The sequence below is a fragment of the Cavia porcellus genome, unplaced genomic scaffold, assembly GCF_034190915.1.
Source record: "Cavia porcellus strain 051 isolate PalLab524CR breed Dunkin Hartley unplaced genomic scaffold, mCavPor4.1 scaffold_1, whole genome shotgun sequence".
Lineage (NCBI taxonomy): Eukaryota > Metazoa > Chordata > Mammalia > Rodentia > Caviidae > Cavia > Cavia porcellus.
In genome coordinates this window covers 111,535,324-111,553,183 of record NW_026947484.1, presented here as the reverse complement: position 1 = coordinate 111,553,183, position 17,860 = coordinate 111,535,324, and the positions used below count along the sequence as shown (strand labels likewise).

At 37.6% G+C, this 17,860-nt stretch overlaps 1 protein-coding gene across 4 annotated transcripts in view; it reads right to left on the bottom strand.

Moving 5' to 3' along the window:
* Positions 1-17,860, bottom strand: part of Lrrc8b (leucine rich repeat containing 8 VRAC subunit B) — a 68,916-nt gene that overhangs the window by 12,103 nt on the left and 38,953 nt on the right. For 3 of the 4 annotated variants that reach the window (XM_063253895.1, XM_063253887.1, XM_063253892.1), the window contains 4 exons: positions 11,601-11,653; positions 3,742-3,843; positions 3,307-3,504; positions 87-2,251 (listed from right to left, as the gene is read on the bottom strand). In XM_063253895.1, the coding sequence (XP_063109965.1) occupies positions 87-2,225 (2,139 nt within the window). In that variant the 5' untranslated portion in view covers positions 2,226-2,251; positions 3,307-3,504; positions 3,742-3,843; positions 11,601-11,653. The remainder of the gene's footprint in view (positions 1-86; positions 2,252-3,306; positions 3,505-3,741; positions 3,844-11,600; positions 11,654-17,860) is intronic. The other variant, XM_063253896.1, reaches the window with a different exon arrangement.

The window sequence follows — 17,860 nt, the reverse complement described above, 5'->3', positions numbered from 1 at the left end:
TATGTGCTTGGAACTATGCCAATACTTGCATATTTTTTTCAAGCACAGCAGAACCTTAAAAGACTAGCAAGCATGGATTTACTCACATTGTTGTTGGTCAGGGCCAAGTACTGCAAATTGCTCAGATACTGGATTTCTTCTGGAATGAAGGTCAGGTGGTTATAGCTTAGATCCAAATAATGTAGTTTGGTGCATAGAAAAAGCTGCAAGGGCAGATTCTCAATATTATTATGATCCAGGAAGAGCTGCTCTAGGTTAGATAATGCCCCAATCTGGGCAGGAATATAAGCAATGTTATTGTGCCATAACTTTAAGCAGGAAAGATTCTGAAGATGCTGGAAGCTAATGATCTCTTCCACAGTTTTCAGGTTATTTTCCTTCAGATCTAACTCATGCAAATTGTTCAGGCTGAAAATGGAGTGTGGAATGCGTTCCAGGTCACAGCTGATCAATTCTAGGCTTTTCAGATTGACCATCTTTTTCAAGTTGTTCAACACAACCAGCTTGCTGCCCTCGTTATCAAGGGACAATTTCTGCAGCGAAGGGAGGAGGTCTGTAACAACCTGGGGGATCCGGGACAGGTTGCTCTTCAGGTAGAGGGTCCTCAGGTTTTTTAAATCCTGAAAGGCCTCCAACTGCATGGTGCTTAACTGATCAGGGAGAACACAGCCTGACAGATACAGTTCCTTGAGATTTTTCAGGTGAAATACCCAGCGTGGAATTTTTCCCATTTCAGTGAATTTCAGGCGGAGGATTTTTAAATTTTCCTCTAGGAAGGCCAGGGCAGGGTGGTCGACCACTAGGGAGGAGTGGTACACGTGAAGCTCCTTGAGATTGATCAGCTGTGACACTGCAGAGGGCAGCTTAACCTCGGGGATAAGTTCTAGGCTTAGCACTTCCATTTCGGTTAACTCAAAGACATTGTCAGGAAGACCACTGAGCATAAAAAGATGCAGCTCTATCTTGTCCTGGGAGTTTTTCACAAGCTTACTTTTCAGTTTCTCAACTGTCCACTCATTGTTGAGGTTGATCTGTTTCAGTTTGTTCTCACTGACCTCTGACAGGAATATGGAGAAGCGTTTGGAATAAAGAGGATCATACTGATCGGCCAGATGAAGGATGAAGGCAAAATCATTTTTGACATCTGGGATATCACTGTAGTTACTTTTTTCTCTTAGTGCTTCAAAGGAATATTGCTTCAGGGAACTCCTCAGCATCCACCACAAGCTGTAGGAGGAGGTGAGACCGTAAAGTATTACCAAAATGACATAAAATGAAGCCAGGACCTTAAATATTTCTGCCAAGGAGTAGACACACTGGTAGCGCTTATATCCTGTAAAAGCCTGCACATCAACTGAACAGTCAATTTCAAGAGTTATGTAGGTTAAAAAATATGGAACATAAGTTATGATGAAGACAAACAAAATGACTTTGACTATAATCTGCTTCAGATATACCCGATAAATTATGTCCTTCTGTTCCACATGCATGCGGAATCTTTTCACTTTTTCAAAGATGGCTTTGGCCTGTTCACCCTCCTTTTTGTCCAGGACACTGGAAGTTGGGCTTTCTATGCCAGCTGACTCCAGGCCTGGCTGTGGGTAGGGCAATGACTGCTTGCTGGAATCAATTTCAGCCGAACACCCTGAGGTTGAAAGCAAAGTCTTGGACTTGGAGGGCTTCAGGGGCCTCACTGACTGCTCGGCCACTGTTTCTGAGAGTGCCCGGGTGGTCCACGGAGAATCAAAGCACTTGTGAAGGATGGCCACAAAGTGCTCCAGCCTGGAACTGGTACTGGGGTAGTGAAGCCAGAAGTTGCTGCAGGCTGCAAAAATAAGAGTGTGCAGGAGCACCAGGTAGGGGAAAAACTTTGCAAACCAATGGAGCTGCTTCTCGTAACAGACAGCATCAATGTAGGAGTACTGCTGCCGGTGGAGATCGTTCTGGATTCGAAGGGGGAGAGGAAGTGGCATCTCAGAATTAGAGGATGTGTTCATGCTGGCTTTCAGGATGTCCCAAGGCACGGCGCAGTGATTGTCGAATTCCACTTTGCATGGAAGACAGCACAGAACCCTGCTCTGTGTAAGCTGGAGCGCTCCAGCCAGCACGGCCACCAACAGCATGATGAGAGTGATGTAATACCAGAAGACGTCCCACCATGGTTTTAAGATGTGATAAGATGATTGGGCATCTGCTAAACATTTTAGCTCTGTTAGTGTAATCATGACTTTCCTTTGTATGAGTACAGAAACTGCAGGAGGAAAATAAAAGACACACTAATGAAATGAGCACTCAAATTATGCATTAACTCTAATCCTCGTATGTAACATGTTACCTAGGTAAGATTTAACTCAAGGGTAAAACATGTAAGGTAGGGCTGATCAAGGGCACATAAGTCTTGTGGTTTCATTTAAAACTGCAGCCCAAACCAACTCTGCACTGTCCAGTTCCTCAGATGGGACCATTTCATAAGAGAATGGCTCCATTAAGGGATAAGGGATTACCTTGAGGTAATTATTTACTTATCTCCCAGACCTCAACTCCAGTTTGGGATACTAAAAATTTTCTTCAGCTGACTCTGTAAGAGTCAGTACTCTTGTTTTAGTACTACTACTTTGTCCATTTCATACCCCTAAAAGGTCTGAATAAGTTTCTCCCCACATCCCGCCTCACGAATACATCAAGAATTATGGAGCCTAAGTGTTATTGCAGTCACCACAAGGAGTACCTTGTGAACAAGCTGAGCTTTAGAAAACTATTCTTCGGTCTTAGAGCAATATCCCCATTGCACCTCAAAGCAATCTGCCCCTGAATGGGTTATCTCCTTTCCTTTCTAAGCTCTGGTTAGATTTTTTTTCTCTTTATAATTTAAGTATACAAACATAGAGGATAGATGAAATAAACAGTTTTGGACTTAAGATGCCAAAATACCACAAACACAATGCAGGGTTGGCGGATGGAGTAGCAGAAACATTACTGTATTAAAAAAATGTAAAAAAAAAAAAATGTATGGATTTTAATTGACATGAACAACTTCAGTCAATCACATGACAGCTCTTATGCCAAAACAGTGATACACAACCTTTGGCCGCGTTGACAGTGAACCAGAGAAAAGATGAGGCTTCTGTGTCTGCCTGGAACTCTAATGCTCAATAACAGGTTAAAGATTAAATAGGCAACAAAATAATCAGAAGCTACAACCTAAAACCATTCCTTAGAGAGGAAATAGGGAATTGATGATATTTAGCTGAGATAAAATTGACTGGTGGAAACTGAGAATTTATCTTTACATTTTTGTGCAAATACCTTGTGGATTAAAGAATAAACGGCTTGGTTTCAGAGGCAGAGCAAGGTGGATAGAAGATTTATAAAGTCATATTTTGATCCAGTCTGTTGCTGGAACATCACAGAAATGGTAGATCTTCCAAATAATTTAGCTTCCATCCCCAGCTGAGTCTATATGGATAAAATGACCATCCACCGAGGAGGTTGCAAAGGAATTTCCTGTAATGGATAAAGAGAGTGCACCAGATAATTTTAAAGGGCTTCTTCAGCTCTGAGTTCACAATTTTATTTGTCCTCTATAGGTTCCTGAGAGTTGAATTCATTTAAGACATGCAACTGAAATTGCAAAAGAATAAAAACAAACAGCTCACATGATGATAAAGATACCTGACCGAGAACAGAGATTTACGTGACCAGAAATACAAGCCAGCATTGACCAAAATTAGTTATACTTACTAAAATGGAAAAAAATGAGTCAAATGTATCACTATGTTTCAATCAGGAGGTCTACACCTTTTGAAGTTTCTTAGACACACCATCTCTGAGTCTGTCTTCATTCTATTAAGAAAACATAAATATCTTGAAAGACATGGACTTACTCAAATAAAAACATTGGAGAGACACTTTTCCAAAGACTTTCTCCATCAGCAGACATGACATGGCCAATTGATTTCCATAAGCCACTTTCTTTTCATAGAGGAGCCCATTTAGGCAAAGCTATAATTCAGGACACCACCCACACTCATCAGATCACACTTCCTGAATTTTGTTTAAATCAGAGAAGTTTCTACAGACATTTAGGTGCAACGTATTTTAAAATTCTGTATTTATAACACTTAGCTTTCTCCAAATAAATTACATATGCTAATTTCTCTCACTGAACCTCATACACAGTTGGTCTTATTTGCATTTATCAGATGGCTTGTCAAACCATGTAATTTCTGTTCCCTGATTTAAAACTGCATCTATGCAAATAAGTCTCAAAGCTCCAAAAATTTAGCTTACCAATTTCATTAGAAAAAGATGCAACACTTTTTACACATAACTCAGACATATGGCTAAAATATTCCTAAATTTATTAGTTATTAAAAATATCAAGCTGAACTAGACACGGTGGTACACACCGGTAGCCCCAGCACTCAGGAGACTGAGGCAAGAGGAACGCCGTGAGTTCAAAGCCAGCCTGGGTTACACAGTGAGTTCAAAGCCAGCCTGAACTACAGTTCAAAACAAAACAGGAGAGTAACAGCAATGAATACATTGTGTCTTGCTATCTTTAAGTTAGTTACTCAGAGTACAAAACATAGACATTTAATTGTTCAAACAATAGTAGCATAAATCTTTCTTTCGATAAATTAAGAGCAATTAGTAGTATAGTGTAACTATCTTAACTACTGTATGTAAGGCTTTCCCCTTCCTTCTTTTCTCCTTTCCCCCATCCCAGTTTCTCTTTCCTTTTGAACAGTTTCTTCCCATTTCACAGTATCGGTTATGCATTTTCGATCTTATTTACTTTTCAGCTTCTCCACTCTAGGGAGACAATATGATGTTTACATATGAGTCTGATTTATTTCGTTTGTGAGTATGGTCTTGACCAAGCATTCGGTTACTTATAAAAGTCTCCAGCTTATCCTTCTTTATGACTGAGTAGTACTCCATTGTACAAAAAGACCACTTCTTTTATTCGTTCCTTGGTTGATGGGATGTTATACATTTTGACACTGTCTCTGAAAACGAGACATCAATCCCACCTGACAGCAGTATTCTAAAATAATCATGAGAAGTGACTATGAACTCATCAGCAGGACTGCAAATGAATTAGGATTGCCATAATTATTCTAACTTGAAAATTAATTGTATAGAACTTTTTCTATTTTCCTTTTTAAAAACTATAAACTTAACTGCATGTGGTAGATGTGTACCCTTAATTCTAGGACTCAGGGAGGTTGAGTCATTTCTGGGAAATTTGGCTAAACTCTGCCTCAAAATTAAAGAAAAGAAGGCGGCCAGCAGCAAGGAAGGAAGCAGGAAAGAAAGAAAAAGGAGGGGAGGGGAGGAGAGAAGAGAGGGAAGGAAGAAGAGAAGTGCGGATGGAAGGAAGAAAGGCAGGCAGGTTGACCGGCTGGCCAAACTGGGTTTACTCGCCCAGTACCACAAAACAAACAAAACAAGAGAACTATAAATTATCCTCTATTCATCTAACTCAAAGTTCTTTTGATGGGTTGCTTATCAGTAAGAGTGAATAAAAATCTATTACTAATAATCTATTATCTGCTTGTTTACTTTCATAGAGCATTTCACTTATATTCATTTCAGAAGTCACTGAAATAAATGGTTCTCCTTTTCACATAATAAAAACGTGGAAAATGAAAATGGGCCAAAGAATTAACCTTGCTCAAGGTAACAAAGTTGGCAAGAAAAAAATTACAACTGGAGCTTAAGAACTCAGCTCCCACGCCTTGTTCACTCCAAACCACAAGGCCTCACCAAATCCAATTAACTATGCCACGTCTCAGTTTTCTCAAAAGCTGGAGAAAAAGCTATTTAACTCTTTCCTTCAACCTTGTAACTGGGTTCATTATAATCCTGAAAAACAAGGATGCAAATTAGTTTTCTGCAAAGTCTCCAGCTGCATGGCTACATATCATGTAGCCTACTTTCTTAGCTAAATATTTTTCTACTATATATTTTCTCCTGAAGTATCTAAGACTTAATGTTTAAATGCATAGCATCTGAATTTAAGGATGCATGCAAGTTTCAACCATTCCTGTATGTCAAATGCTGCTAATTTTTCTAACTGAAGGGCTTAACTGGAGTTAAATTCATAATACAACCTAACACTCTTTGTGTGTGTCCCATACTTTTTCCAGACCATATTTTACCAAATAATGAGAATTGAATCCAAATAATATCCTTATTTCTAATATACAAAGGCATCAAATCAGTTGAAAGAAATGATGTTAAGAGTAAATGAATTTTATGATCCTAATCCTATTCTTTTAACCTTTAAATCTCTTGGACAAGCCTAAAAGCTTGTCAAAGCACATGAATTCATCTGACAGTTTCATCCCAAAGACTCTAAGACTGCAACAACAACATCAAGCTGGCACCTTTATTTCTCAGTAGTCCTTTTACTTTGAACATATTTCGAAAACAACCAGTGAAACATAAACAAATGATCAGATGGTATTCAGAGTCATTATAATTCTGGGAGGCGGATTCTACTTCAAAGACCTGTCTCATATTTCAAGCAAAAAGTGGGGTTCTCTACCTGACTCTTCTAAAAATTGATTTAAAAATTATCTTACAATCCTCAAAAATGTTCAGTGCTACTTCCCATCAGTATGTTACTTGGGTCTTGCCTATATCTAACTGAGATTTAAATTTACCTCTTGGAATTCTTTCTCTTGGAAATGACAAATGAGTATTTCTGATTAATTTACCCCTCTTCTTATGCTAAATAATCCCTTTACTCTTCAGAAATCTGTGGACAAGCATTTGACATTTCTTGTACTTAGGTGACCATCGGCAAGGACACACTTGATACATCACTCTCCTTATGTCCCTTACCAACTCTTTCACATCATACAAGTAGAAATTTTCAGGTAACAAACATTCTTTCCAAACATAGTGGCAGTTTTGAGACCAAGAAAGGAGACTAAGATTTAGTTACTACAGAGTTTTTCTAACATTGATGTCCATAAAAATCACCAACAGCTTAGTACAACACAGTGATAAATCCCACAATCAAGAGTTTCTGATTTGTTGGGTCTCTGTTTCTAACAAATGCCTTCTTAATGTTGATGCTATTGGTCCAGGGACCAGCTTTGGAGAATCACAAGTCTAAGATAGCAGTTCTCAGTTGTGGCTGCCTTCACAATGGAACCACTTTTATAAGAAGCCTAATCATAAGCCCCACTTCCACAGAGCAGTTCAAGTGGTCTAGGTGAGGGCCAGAATTATTCCTGGAATAAGAAACTTTACATGATAAATTGCCAATAAACTATCTGTAAAAGGGTCTACCTTTTAAGTCTTCTTGAAAGTTGCACTAGATGGCTAGGATACTCTTCTGCACAGACCAGAGTCACAGCTACCACCCCTATATGAGACCTTCAGAGACGCAGGTATGCAAGAAAGTGAGTGTTTGAGCAACAGAGATGGACTGAAGGAGGAGAGATCAGAAACACAGAGCCAGCTGAAAGTCTATTTCAATCATGGGATAAGAATAAGACAAATAAATTGTATACTTTTCAAAAGAGAGAACAGTTGAAATAGTTACTTTGTTTTGAATCTTGACTGTCCCCCCCAAGGCTTATACATTGAGAGTGTGGCTCCTAGTCTGTAGAACTACTGAGAGAAGGTAGAACTTTAAGAGCTAGGGGCTAGAGGAAGAATTTATTGTCGGGATGGCCTTTGAGGGGATACTGAAACCAGGTCCCTTCCTTTTTCTGTTACTTCCTGGCCACTTGGAGGTAAGCAGCTTTGTTGGCCAAGGCTGCTGCCACAATGTGCAGTCTCACTGTAAGACCTGGAAGAATGGGGCCAACCGGCCATGGATCGAAACCTCTAAAACCATAAGCCAAAGTGTACCTTTCCTTTTTAAATGTAACTATCTCAGGCATTTCATCTTTTTTTTTTTTTTTTTGACTAGTCGAGTGCAGTAGTGAGAAGGGGGGAAAGAGTTGAACAAGGAGTTCAATCTGTACTGACTGTGAACAATCAATTGAGATAACTCACTACCTTCGGACCGGCCCAGGCATTTCATCTTAGTAATAAAAAGTTAAGTGAAATTCAATCACAACTACCAACATGGATAGAGGTTCATGCAAAAGTGGGAGACAGATTTAGATCTTACTCTTATGCTCTTATTGTATTCTCACAATACATAAAGTTTCTAGTACATAGTATACTATGTACATAGTATAAAGCTTCTAGTACATAGTACACAATGAATGTAAAATATGCTAAGTGTATAAAAAATGCAAAATACAGGGGAAAACCTTTTTAAAGATTTTTATGCAGGGTTATTAAAAGTAACAGAGTCTTTAAGGTGGTCTTAGGAGGCATGTGGTTAGAACTCAGCATCATATAAGGAGGGATTTTGAAATATTTCACTACATATTCTAAACCCTGATTTTTTTTTTTTTTTTTTAAATTAAGGCTTTATTTCTCAAGGTTCTCTGGGGGGTTCTTCTACTTTATGCTACTGGGTAGTACAATGGTAACTGGGAGGTCCAAATGTACTCATTCAGCATGCTGGCAGTTGCCCACTGATGGCTGATAACTTCTTCATAAGGAGACGCTATGTGGTACTTTATGTATCTTAAAGAGCATGGCGGATTCTGAGGTAGTGCATTATCTACACACACGTCAAAGTCACAGATCTTTCAAATCATAGCATTTAAAGCCACAAAGAGCTACATGTTATGAAACCTTTTAATCGAGGAAGCCATAAGGCCAGTCCAGATTCTAGGTGGAAAGCAGCAGATTGTACCTTTCAGTGGCAAGAATGACAAAGAACGTGTAGCCCTGCTTATTCCACCACGGGCTACCCTCTGTCCATAAGTGACTTATGTTCCTCCTGCATACAATCTACCGGCCCTCTCCCAAAAGTTTCACCCCACCAGGGCTTCCAGTTCAGGCACAAACACCACGATTGTGCCATCTGAATTAAGTGCAGAATAGGATAATGCCGCTGAGACTCTTAAAAGCCCTTTCTTTCATCTAGCGTATAGGACGCTAGGAGGGATGGACTTAGAATTATTTGAAGTTTTAATACAAGGTCTTACAGCTGTGCCTTTGCCTTTTTACTTTACCTTGAGGCCATGGTGTACTGGCAGTAGTGCTGTGGATTTGACCTTTGGACACGAGCCTGATTCTTTTTTTGAGTACCTTTTGTTGTGTGGAAGAGCTGGGAATGAGAAGTAGTTTTATTTACAACCCTAGAAAATTCTGGATTAGAAATATGTCCTCTAAAGTCCAAAGTAAAAATTGAACAGTTTCTTCTTAATCCATTTTTTATAATACTGTGGTCATAGAGGGTCTAAACAATGAACCAGTTTCTGTGTGCAATATTATGCTAAAAAAATTAGATCCACAAGTTTTTTATGCTACTGGTTACATGTTTATGTTTTGTGTTGCACGTATGTAATGCAGTTGTTACATGGATATTACCTGCATGTTAGCTGTTATATATAACTATGTCTATGTTACATGTTACTGTAGGTGATACTTCTGCTAATGTTATGTCTATATTAAAACAAGGGTACCACTTTATATCTTCCAGTTGCAATTTCCTCACTGACATTTAGTTACCATTAATAGTATTCTTACTCCGCCAAAGGCATTCTCTGCCACCTCCTCCAAAGGTAATGCCACATATTTTCTTATGGCAGATATCAATTTCGGTGTTTGGTTTCTTATTCTGTGTACCAAACCACACTAAATCTCAGTGACTAAATAACAATTCATTATTTCTCTCTGTTTTGTGGCACTTGTGTCATATAGCATGTGCTGGGGTGACCAGAAGGTCCAAAGTGCCTCAGTCCCTGGCTGGTACTGGAGAAGAACAGAATCTTTGTCCAGATGAGGAAGAATCATTAGATGAAGTATAAAAGAGCAGTAGTATCACTGAGATAATGGAGTTTTTTTTTTTTAATTTTTATTTTTTCCAAATACCAAGAATTACTGAGCTGTATCTTTAGCTATTTTTATTTTAGACAGCATTTCAGCAAGTGGCTCTGGCTTGTCTCTTCTACCTCAGCCTCCTAAGTAGCTGGGATTGCAGGCATGTATTTTGGGAACTCATAAATTAAAAGTTTCAAGGAAAGAACCTGACATCATTGTCAAATAATACAGAGAAAACCAAAGAAGAACAGAGATGTGTATCTACCATTTGGCAATTTGCTATTCAAAGCTGTAGAGAGGTAATGGTTCTGTGACCCAGTGAAAAAAACCTTTTTAAATATTGAGAAAATCACCCTAATCATCAAGCCCCAGGAGACAGTGACTAAATAAATTAAATGGAATACATAAGAAATACAGTTAGTGAATGAATTAAAAACCATGGGAACAACTCGACAAATCTTAACAAAATGTGAATTGTCCTGAACCTTGAAGAACACTGTTTTACTATTCCTTGTTTCTAGTGGCTCTGAAATATATATTTAACTTATATAAATGCATTTTAAGGAAAATACCTCAGTTATTTGATGCTGGTAGTAGGCTGCCATGTTATCTAAACATTGCAAGTAAAGACATTGATGATTAAGCTTAACCATCACAAATATGTAGCTGCTTTAGATGGGGATTGTCAGGGAAGCTCATAAAATACAGATTAACATAGAGCCAGTCACCAGATCAAGTTGAAGCAGATCATTCCAGGGAGAAGGAATAACAGGAGTAGGATGTGTGAAGATCAAAAAGGAGGCCACTCTGGCCGGAATCAGAAGCCTAGAGAAAAGTGAGTGCCACATAGCCTGCAGCCAGAGTAAAGAGCTTGGATAATAAATAATCCAAGAGTGACAGAAAAGTCACTGAGGAGTTAAAAATCAAGGACAGAAAGTTCTGTTATCAGCATTTAAAAGTTTACAGTCAGCTCAATAAATCAGAATGTAAACAGACATATATCCTCTCTAATTGAAAAAAAAAATCAAAGGTTTTTCACTTTTTACCTGTAAAAAGAAAAGTTCAGAATACAGCAGGTAACAGATCTACTGTTCTCACCACTGAATTGCCTTGATTATATGTTTATAGCTGGGTGACACTTTTAAGACATATCCTGTATTCACGTTCCTAATTTATCGTGTCTATGTCAAAAGCTCTGCCACAGAACTAACAAGATTAATCTTCTGCAATTATAACAGGAGAATGATGTTTGTGAGAAGCAACAGAATATCGGGCTTATTTAATTCTGTCTTGCCCAGTCAAGAAAAGAATGGGCATCTCTCACAGAATCACAGTAACTTGATTCTATGGATTAAGGACGCTCCCTTAAAGCATCAGAAAGAGACAGACATGGATTTTCAAGTCTCTCATAGATATTTACTATTTTTTAGATCTTTAAGGTTAAAAAAGAGGACAAGTATTATACATAGGCAAATATAGTAGATATTTTCCTGCTTACCAAACCCACAAAGGACAGGAAGATGGCATTTTAATTAAAATATACAAATTTAAATTTGTTTTAAAAACATCCTAAGGCTTTACTTGAAACATCTGTAACAATAAGGATCTTTCTATTTTTTTACCCCAAGCTACCAACTTAATTGTAATTATCTTCACCACGTGATCACAATTCAAGACATTTATCTTACCCTATGAATGCTGGTCAACTGGAAACTGCAATTAGTTTCAATTTGAGGAATTCCTAAAGAGAAATCATAAACATATTGTCATATATTATACATCACGGACTATAAGATTATTTATCTACTTACATGGTTCTAAAATTTTTAACAGGTATAATAATTTTATAAAACATAAAAGGATAACTTTTTTTTTAAAAAGTAAGTACTTTTTAAAAAAAAGATCAGCCTATGACCTCTCATAAAAGGTATTAATACCCCGGGAGAGAAACAAGTCATGTAACAAATTACATATACAATCTCATCACAATGATAATGTGCAAGACATAAAATGTGAGTATTAAATTTTTAACAGAGAATAACTATTGTATCTGAGGCACTGGTTATTTTACAAGTAAAAGAAAAAACCCACTGAAAAATGTATTCTTCCTGGATTCAACAGAAAGGAAATGACCAGAAAATACTTAATATTTGGGGGCAGTTTTTGTCATCTAATTTGATAATTATTTTTGTTGTTTGATAATCTGCTAGTTTGATTCATGACACAATATTAAGATTTGATTTTGCCTCATTATATATCATGGACTTTCTTAACATTGTTAAAGTTTTCTCTAAACATCATTTGGGTAGAAGATAATAGTTTATACATGAATATGTCATAGTTCACAAAACCACTCCCCTAATGAACTTTTAGATTTTCTTTTCTTTTTCCCCAACAATGTAAACATCTGTATACTGTACTCTGTCATATTTCCAAAATAAGAGCACTGGGCCAAACATCGAGAACCTTTTAAAGTTTCTGGTATACAGTATTAATTTATTCCACCCCCCCCAAAAAAGTTGTAGTAATTTTCTTTCTTATAAACAATGTACTAGTAGTACTCTCAACAGGTATGAGTTGTCATTTAAAAAAATTTGCCAATTCCACACATGAAAATTAGTATTAGTTTTATTTTGCATTTCTTTGAATTAGGTTGACTATTTTCTATCATGTATATTGATGCATTTCTTTCCCTTCTCTATTCAAATTTACTAAAATCAGAGGAGTATTTTGCTAAGAAGACATAAACGCAGAATTTAATGAAAGCTCTCAGAGAGAAGCCATTGCTACCATGTAAAAGAAACACAATGTAACATAGTTTCTTTAACCAGGCTAACACTAAGTGGTTCAAACCAATCTTAGAAACTGTAGCAAGTGTTATCCTCTTTCCTCCTCTTCAGCATCATACAACAGTAATAAACTGGAGGAATGAAATCTGAAAATACTAATTAGAAATGTTTCTTAGAATAAATTATTCCTACCAGGCAGGATAAAGCAGACCCAGCAGCCTGCTATGCTAATTAATAAGTGTTACCAAACTAGCTTTAACTACCCCTCAGAACATTTTCTCTCCCTATAGGTTGGACACAACATTGTATATTTTAACCCTGAAAGTCAATTCCAAGATAACCTTTCAAGCAAAGTACACTGGAAGGTTTGGAGAAAACAAGCATACCACTGAGAATTCCCTTCTTTCTCAAATAAGAGGTCCTTTTAGAAGGCTCTCAACAAAGGACATAAGGAAATCTCCAAAGTGACCAAGGATTAAGGAACAGTAGATGCCATAATCTGATCTTTGATAGAAAAACAAAAGATCCCAAGGTTTTTACTGTTAAAGTAGACAAGTCTGGATGCTCTTTCTTCCCTCTGGTCAGCACAGATTAGGGTCAACAAAATAAATTTCTCTATAGTAGGGCAAGAATCTGCTATTCAGTTTTGGAACCTGAAATGAACTTCACATGAACTTCTCAAAGTGATAAGGCACATAAAATAACAAAGGAAAGATCTAAGCAGCTGCCAAAAATTACTCATTTATTCATTTTTCTGGTGCTAGAAATCAAAACTAGACCGTTGCACATGCTGGGAAAGTGCTCCAGCAGTGAAAGTATCCCCAGCCCTCAGTCAAGAATCACTGAGAAGGACCTGAGGGTGAATGCACAGTCCTGGGACATTGTACAGGTCAGCTATGGGGGAGTGAAGCTACGGTCGGTAATGTCATACTCACTCACTCTGCCTTATGCAACCTGTAAGTTCAAGTATATAGTTAAGTACACAGTTAAGTTCTCTTATACCATCAAGTTGAAAATTTCAAAATCAATGTCCTAAAAGGAGGACACTGACATTCATCATCTGTCCCATTCAGGACTGTATAGAAGCTCTTCATGGGCCACTCTGACCACCACAGGCAGGGTTCCTTTGCTTCTGTTTATGGGATGCATATTTACAGATATTTTTCTTAAACTGTTTATGGTATATGTTAATTGCCTGAAGTTCCTTGAGCTCTTATTTATGGGGCAATGTTTTATTTATTTAAGCCCCAGAAATCAATCACAGTGTCTTTTCAGAGCTAGATTAAAGAAGATAATGAAAGTTTTTATTTGTAGTTTAGATTTCTCATATAAGAGAAACCATGCAGTACTGAAGTTGTGTTTCTAATTTATTTCACTTTATATTATGGTCTCAAGGTGCATCCATTTACTCAAAATGTAAATAAAAATAAAAGATAGGTAATAGGAAGTAGATCTTTCTCAACTGGGAAGGGGAATAAGAAATGAAGGGGAAGGAGGGCAGGAGAAGGGAATGAAAAAAAAATTTTAAAAAAAGTGTAAATAGAGCTTTTGTAAATGGGAAGACAACCAAGAGTTGGAAAGAGCAGGGAGGGATTGGAAGAGTCAGGATGAAAAACAAATTAAGATGGGTTATATACATATACAAGTCACAGCAATAAATGTAATTGTTAATTACTGTGAACATGTACTAAGGGGGAAAAACGGAAAAACAGCAGGAGAAAATAATGGAAGTGGCTGGAAGGAAGAAAAGGGTCCTAGCTGCTATTTCTCTGGTCAGCTGAGATCCCGGAAAGTGGCAAAAGGGAGAACTAGAGGGGTTCTTAAATTTTCTCTCTCCACATGCAAAGTATTTGGTTTTTCCACTTAAGTGCTGTGAACAAATATTTAAAAAGTAAGTCTGACAAAGTATCAAATCTTTAACCTAACCAATGCCCAGAGTAATAATGACTGATTGGCACACCTCGGGTGACCCCAGGTCTGGTTACGCCCAGTGTGCACCATGAGTATCTTAGTAGTCATCACTGAATGATTACACGACATGATGCCAGACCAAATTCCATTACACAGTTAGGAACCAGGAGGCCTGGCTCTCAGAAAATGTGAACATAATTTGTACGCAAGGATGCTAGCAAAGAACGTGGTAGAGACAGAGCCACAGGCATTTTCATTTTACCATTGCAGGTACAGAGATCAGGTGCATGGGCTCAGCCTTCACCTTTCAGGAATAAATAAGAAAAATTCATACCTGCCAACTTAGCCACCAAACACGACATCTCACAAATGGAATGTAGAACTGTTGTCAAATTCAGCATGACTGGCTGCATTAGAATGACTGTAAGTCATTTTGAATTAGTGATGGGCCACTGCATAATGACACCACATTCTTAAATGACCTAAATATCTTACCGAATTATTTCACAATTTTTTTTTTACCATGTTAGCCTTATAATGCATCAGGAATAATGCTAAGATGAAACTAGCAAGCTATCGCCCAAACGAGGATGTTGCATACTGTGCTGTTCTATGCCTACTAATTGTATTGTTTGCTTTCTGTCAAGACCATGAACTCCAGGAAAGTGAGGACCTTTCTTGTCTTCAAAAGGCCTGCATGAGCCAGGGATTTAGCTCAATGGCATAAGCACCTGCCTGGCAAGCACAAGGTCATGAGATCCCTAGTATCCAAAAAAATAAAAATAAAAAATAGAAGAAGAAAAAGAAGAAGAAACAACAACAAAAGGCCTGCCATATATCAGGTGCTCCATAAATATTAAGATTCCACAAACCTGTGAGCAGTAATCAGGCTAACAATATTGCATATCCTTGGATAGTTTTAGTTTTATAAAGTTAGTCACCTTTAATAGTAATCACTATAAAGAGTGCTGTATTTGTTGTAATACAGTACTTGACACAATGACAAAAATTAAATTGCTAGGTACTACAAATTAGCTATAGTTGCAAGTTAGTCTAGCCAAGCTTCAGCTAACTTCTGACCAAAAAACAGGTTTAATACCCAACAGTTGCTAAGTGATCATGAAGCATAAAAGTCTTTTTTTATTTATTGTAATGGGGTCAAACCTAGGGCCTTCCCAATGAGACACATCCCTGAAACATGAAAGATTCTTAAAATGAACGCTGCTACCTGACTGGTTCCTCCAAATCAGTAGTCATGCCATACTTTACCTTTTTTTAAAAATTTTTTTGTGTTAATGAGGATTGAATCCACAGCTTTCACACTGAAATATATCCCCAGCCCTTTTAATTTTTTTTTTTTTTTTTAGTTTTGAGACAGAGTTTCACTACATTGCCCAGCCTGAGCTTGCAATCTCCTGTTTCAATGTTCCATAGTCCTGGGCTTACATGCATGCATCACCATACCCAGCTAAGTCAATCTCATACTTTCTTAGCATTTGAGAGTGTATTATACTTCCATTAAGCTATATCACAACTATCTGGTTAAAACCTTTCCTGTCTCTGAGGTCTTGGAATAGTTGAATGTGCAGGACAGAGCAATGGAACAAATTCCCAACAATTATTTCCTAAGTGCACAGGAACGATAGGAGATAGAAAGGGGAAGGCTAACATTGGTACTGGGTGAAGTAGTTATTATGATCTCAGTTCTGAAGGTAAGAAAGCTGAGAAATCAGAGAAATAAAAAAACTTTCTCATGTTCACAGCAAACCCAGAATTCACACCAGTGCTAAGAGCCATCTGCTGCACAGCCTTCTCCAAAAGCTATATAAAAAGGAGTTTTATATAGAATATGGCATCTCTCTTTTTCAAATCTATAATTCATCTTTTAGAGAAAAGAGATGATTAAAAAATGAGATCTACATTTCTGTTCTAGTTCATCATCCAGTATTCCTTCTAGCAAAACAGAGCTAACAAGAGCTTCTTCCATCCTGCCTGCCTATTAAGTAATTAAGATTGACATGATAGATAGCTAGAGTAATGTTGCATCCTGCTTGAACAATCTCATACAGAGAAACATGCACCCTCCAATTTAATAACACGATAAATAACCTACATTTAATCTGTATGTAAATGATCGTATTTTGCATGGTTTTTGTTCCTGGCATGCACAGAAGTTAAAATAAATTTCATACCACCTAAATACAGCCTGGTTTTGAATGGATTAATAAAGAAACATCATTTGCCTTCAACATGTTAAGTTACAGTGTTAGGTCTGGTTCTTATCCTAAAATCTTAAAGAACATTCAGAAGACCTGGAAGAGTGAGTAGCTAGCTAACTTGCTAAGATCAGTGTCTTTGTCATTTACCACCTGTTGCATTGCATATATGCTATCCAAGTATCACCTTTCTCATCTATAAAATTGTAAGAATGGTAGCTTCTGCTGAATGAAATTGTTTCAGGAAGTAAATAAGGCAACTATAAATCAAATGCTTATCATAGAAGCAGGGATAAATCAAGCCCTTAAAATGGTAATTTATTAACATAATAGTGGCTTTATCTAAGATTAATCATTTAAAGCTTGGTTCTCTACTATTATCCTACTATAATCAGACTTGCTATTAAGGAGTTTAGCTTTCCACCTAATTAATGATTTCCAAGTCAGATTTAGAATGTATCACATTACTCCAGAACTGTAAATTTTCTCAAACATGTACCATATGGACCACAAGGAAAACAAAGTTTTGTTGAGCTAAAACAATACACTGAGATGCAACATGTAAAGAAAGTTAGTATCTTAGTTATTTTTCTTGTTGCTGAAACCTGACACCCACAAGTTAAAGGGCAAAGTTTTACTTTAGCTCACAGTTTGTGGAGGTTTCAGTCCATAGTTAACTGGCTCCAAGGCAGGGTAGCATGGTGGAGGGGCATCAAAGAGGAGAAACAGTTCATGACAGGCAGGCAGAAAGGAGCAGCAGCAAGCAGACTTTCTCTTTTATCCCATCCAGACTACAAACCTTTTGGGCAGTGTCACACCTAGGGCAAGCCTTCTGTCTTCAGTAAATCCACTCAGCCACACCCAGAACTACGATAATTCCAATCAGTACACCATTTTAGTATTACACGCCTCAATACCACTATCACATTCCCTAGATTCAGCCAGCTCTGAAAAGCCCCACCTATCAGTGCATGAGGCTTTGGGGGTCATCTAGATACAAAACCCAACAGTCTGTGAAGTTATCTTCACCCT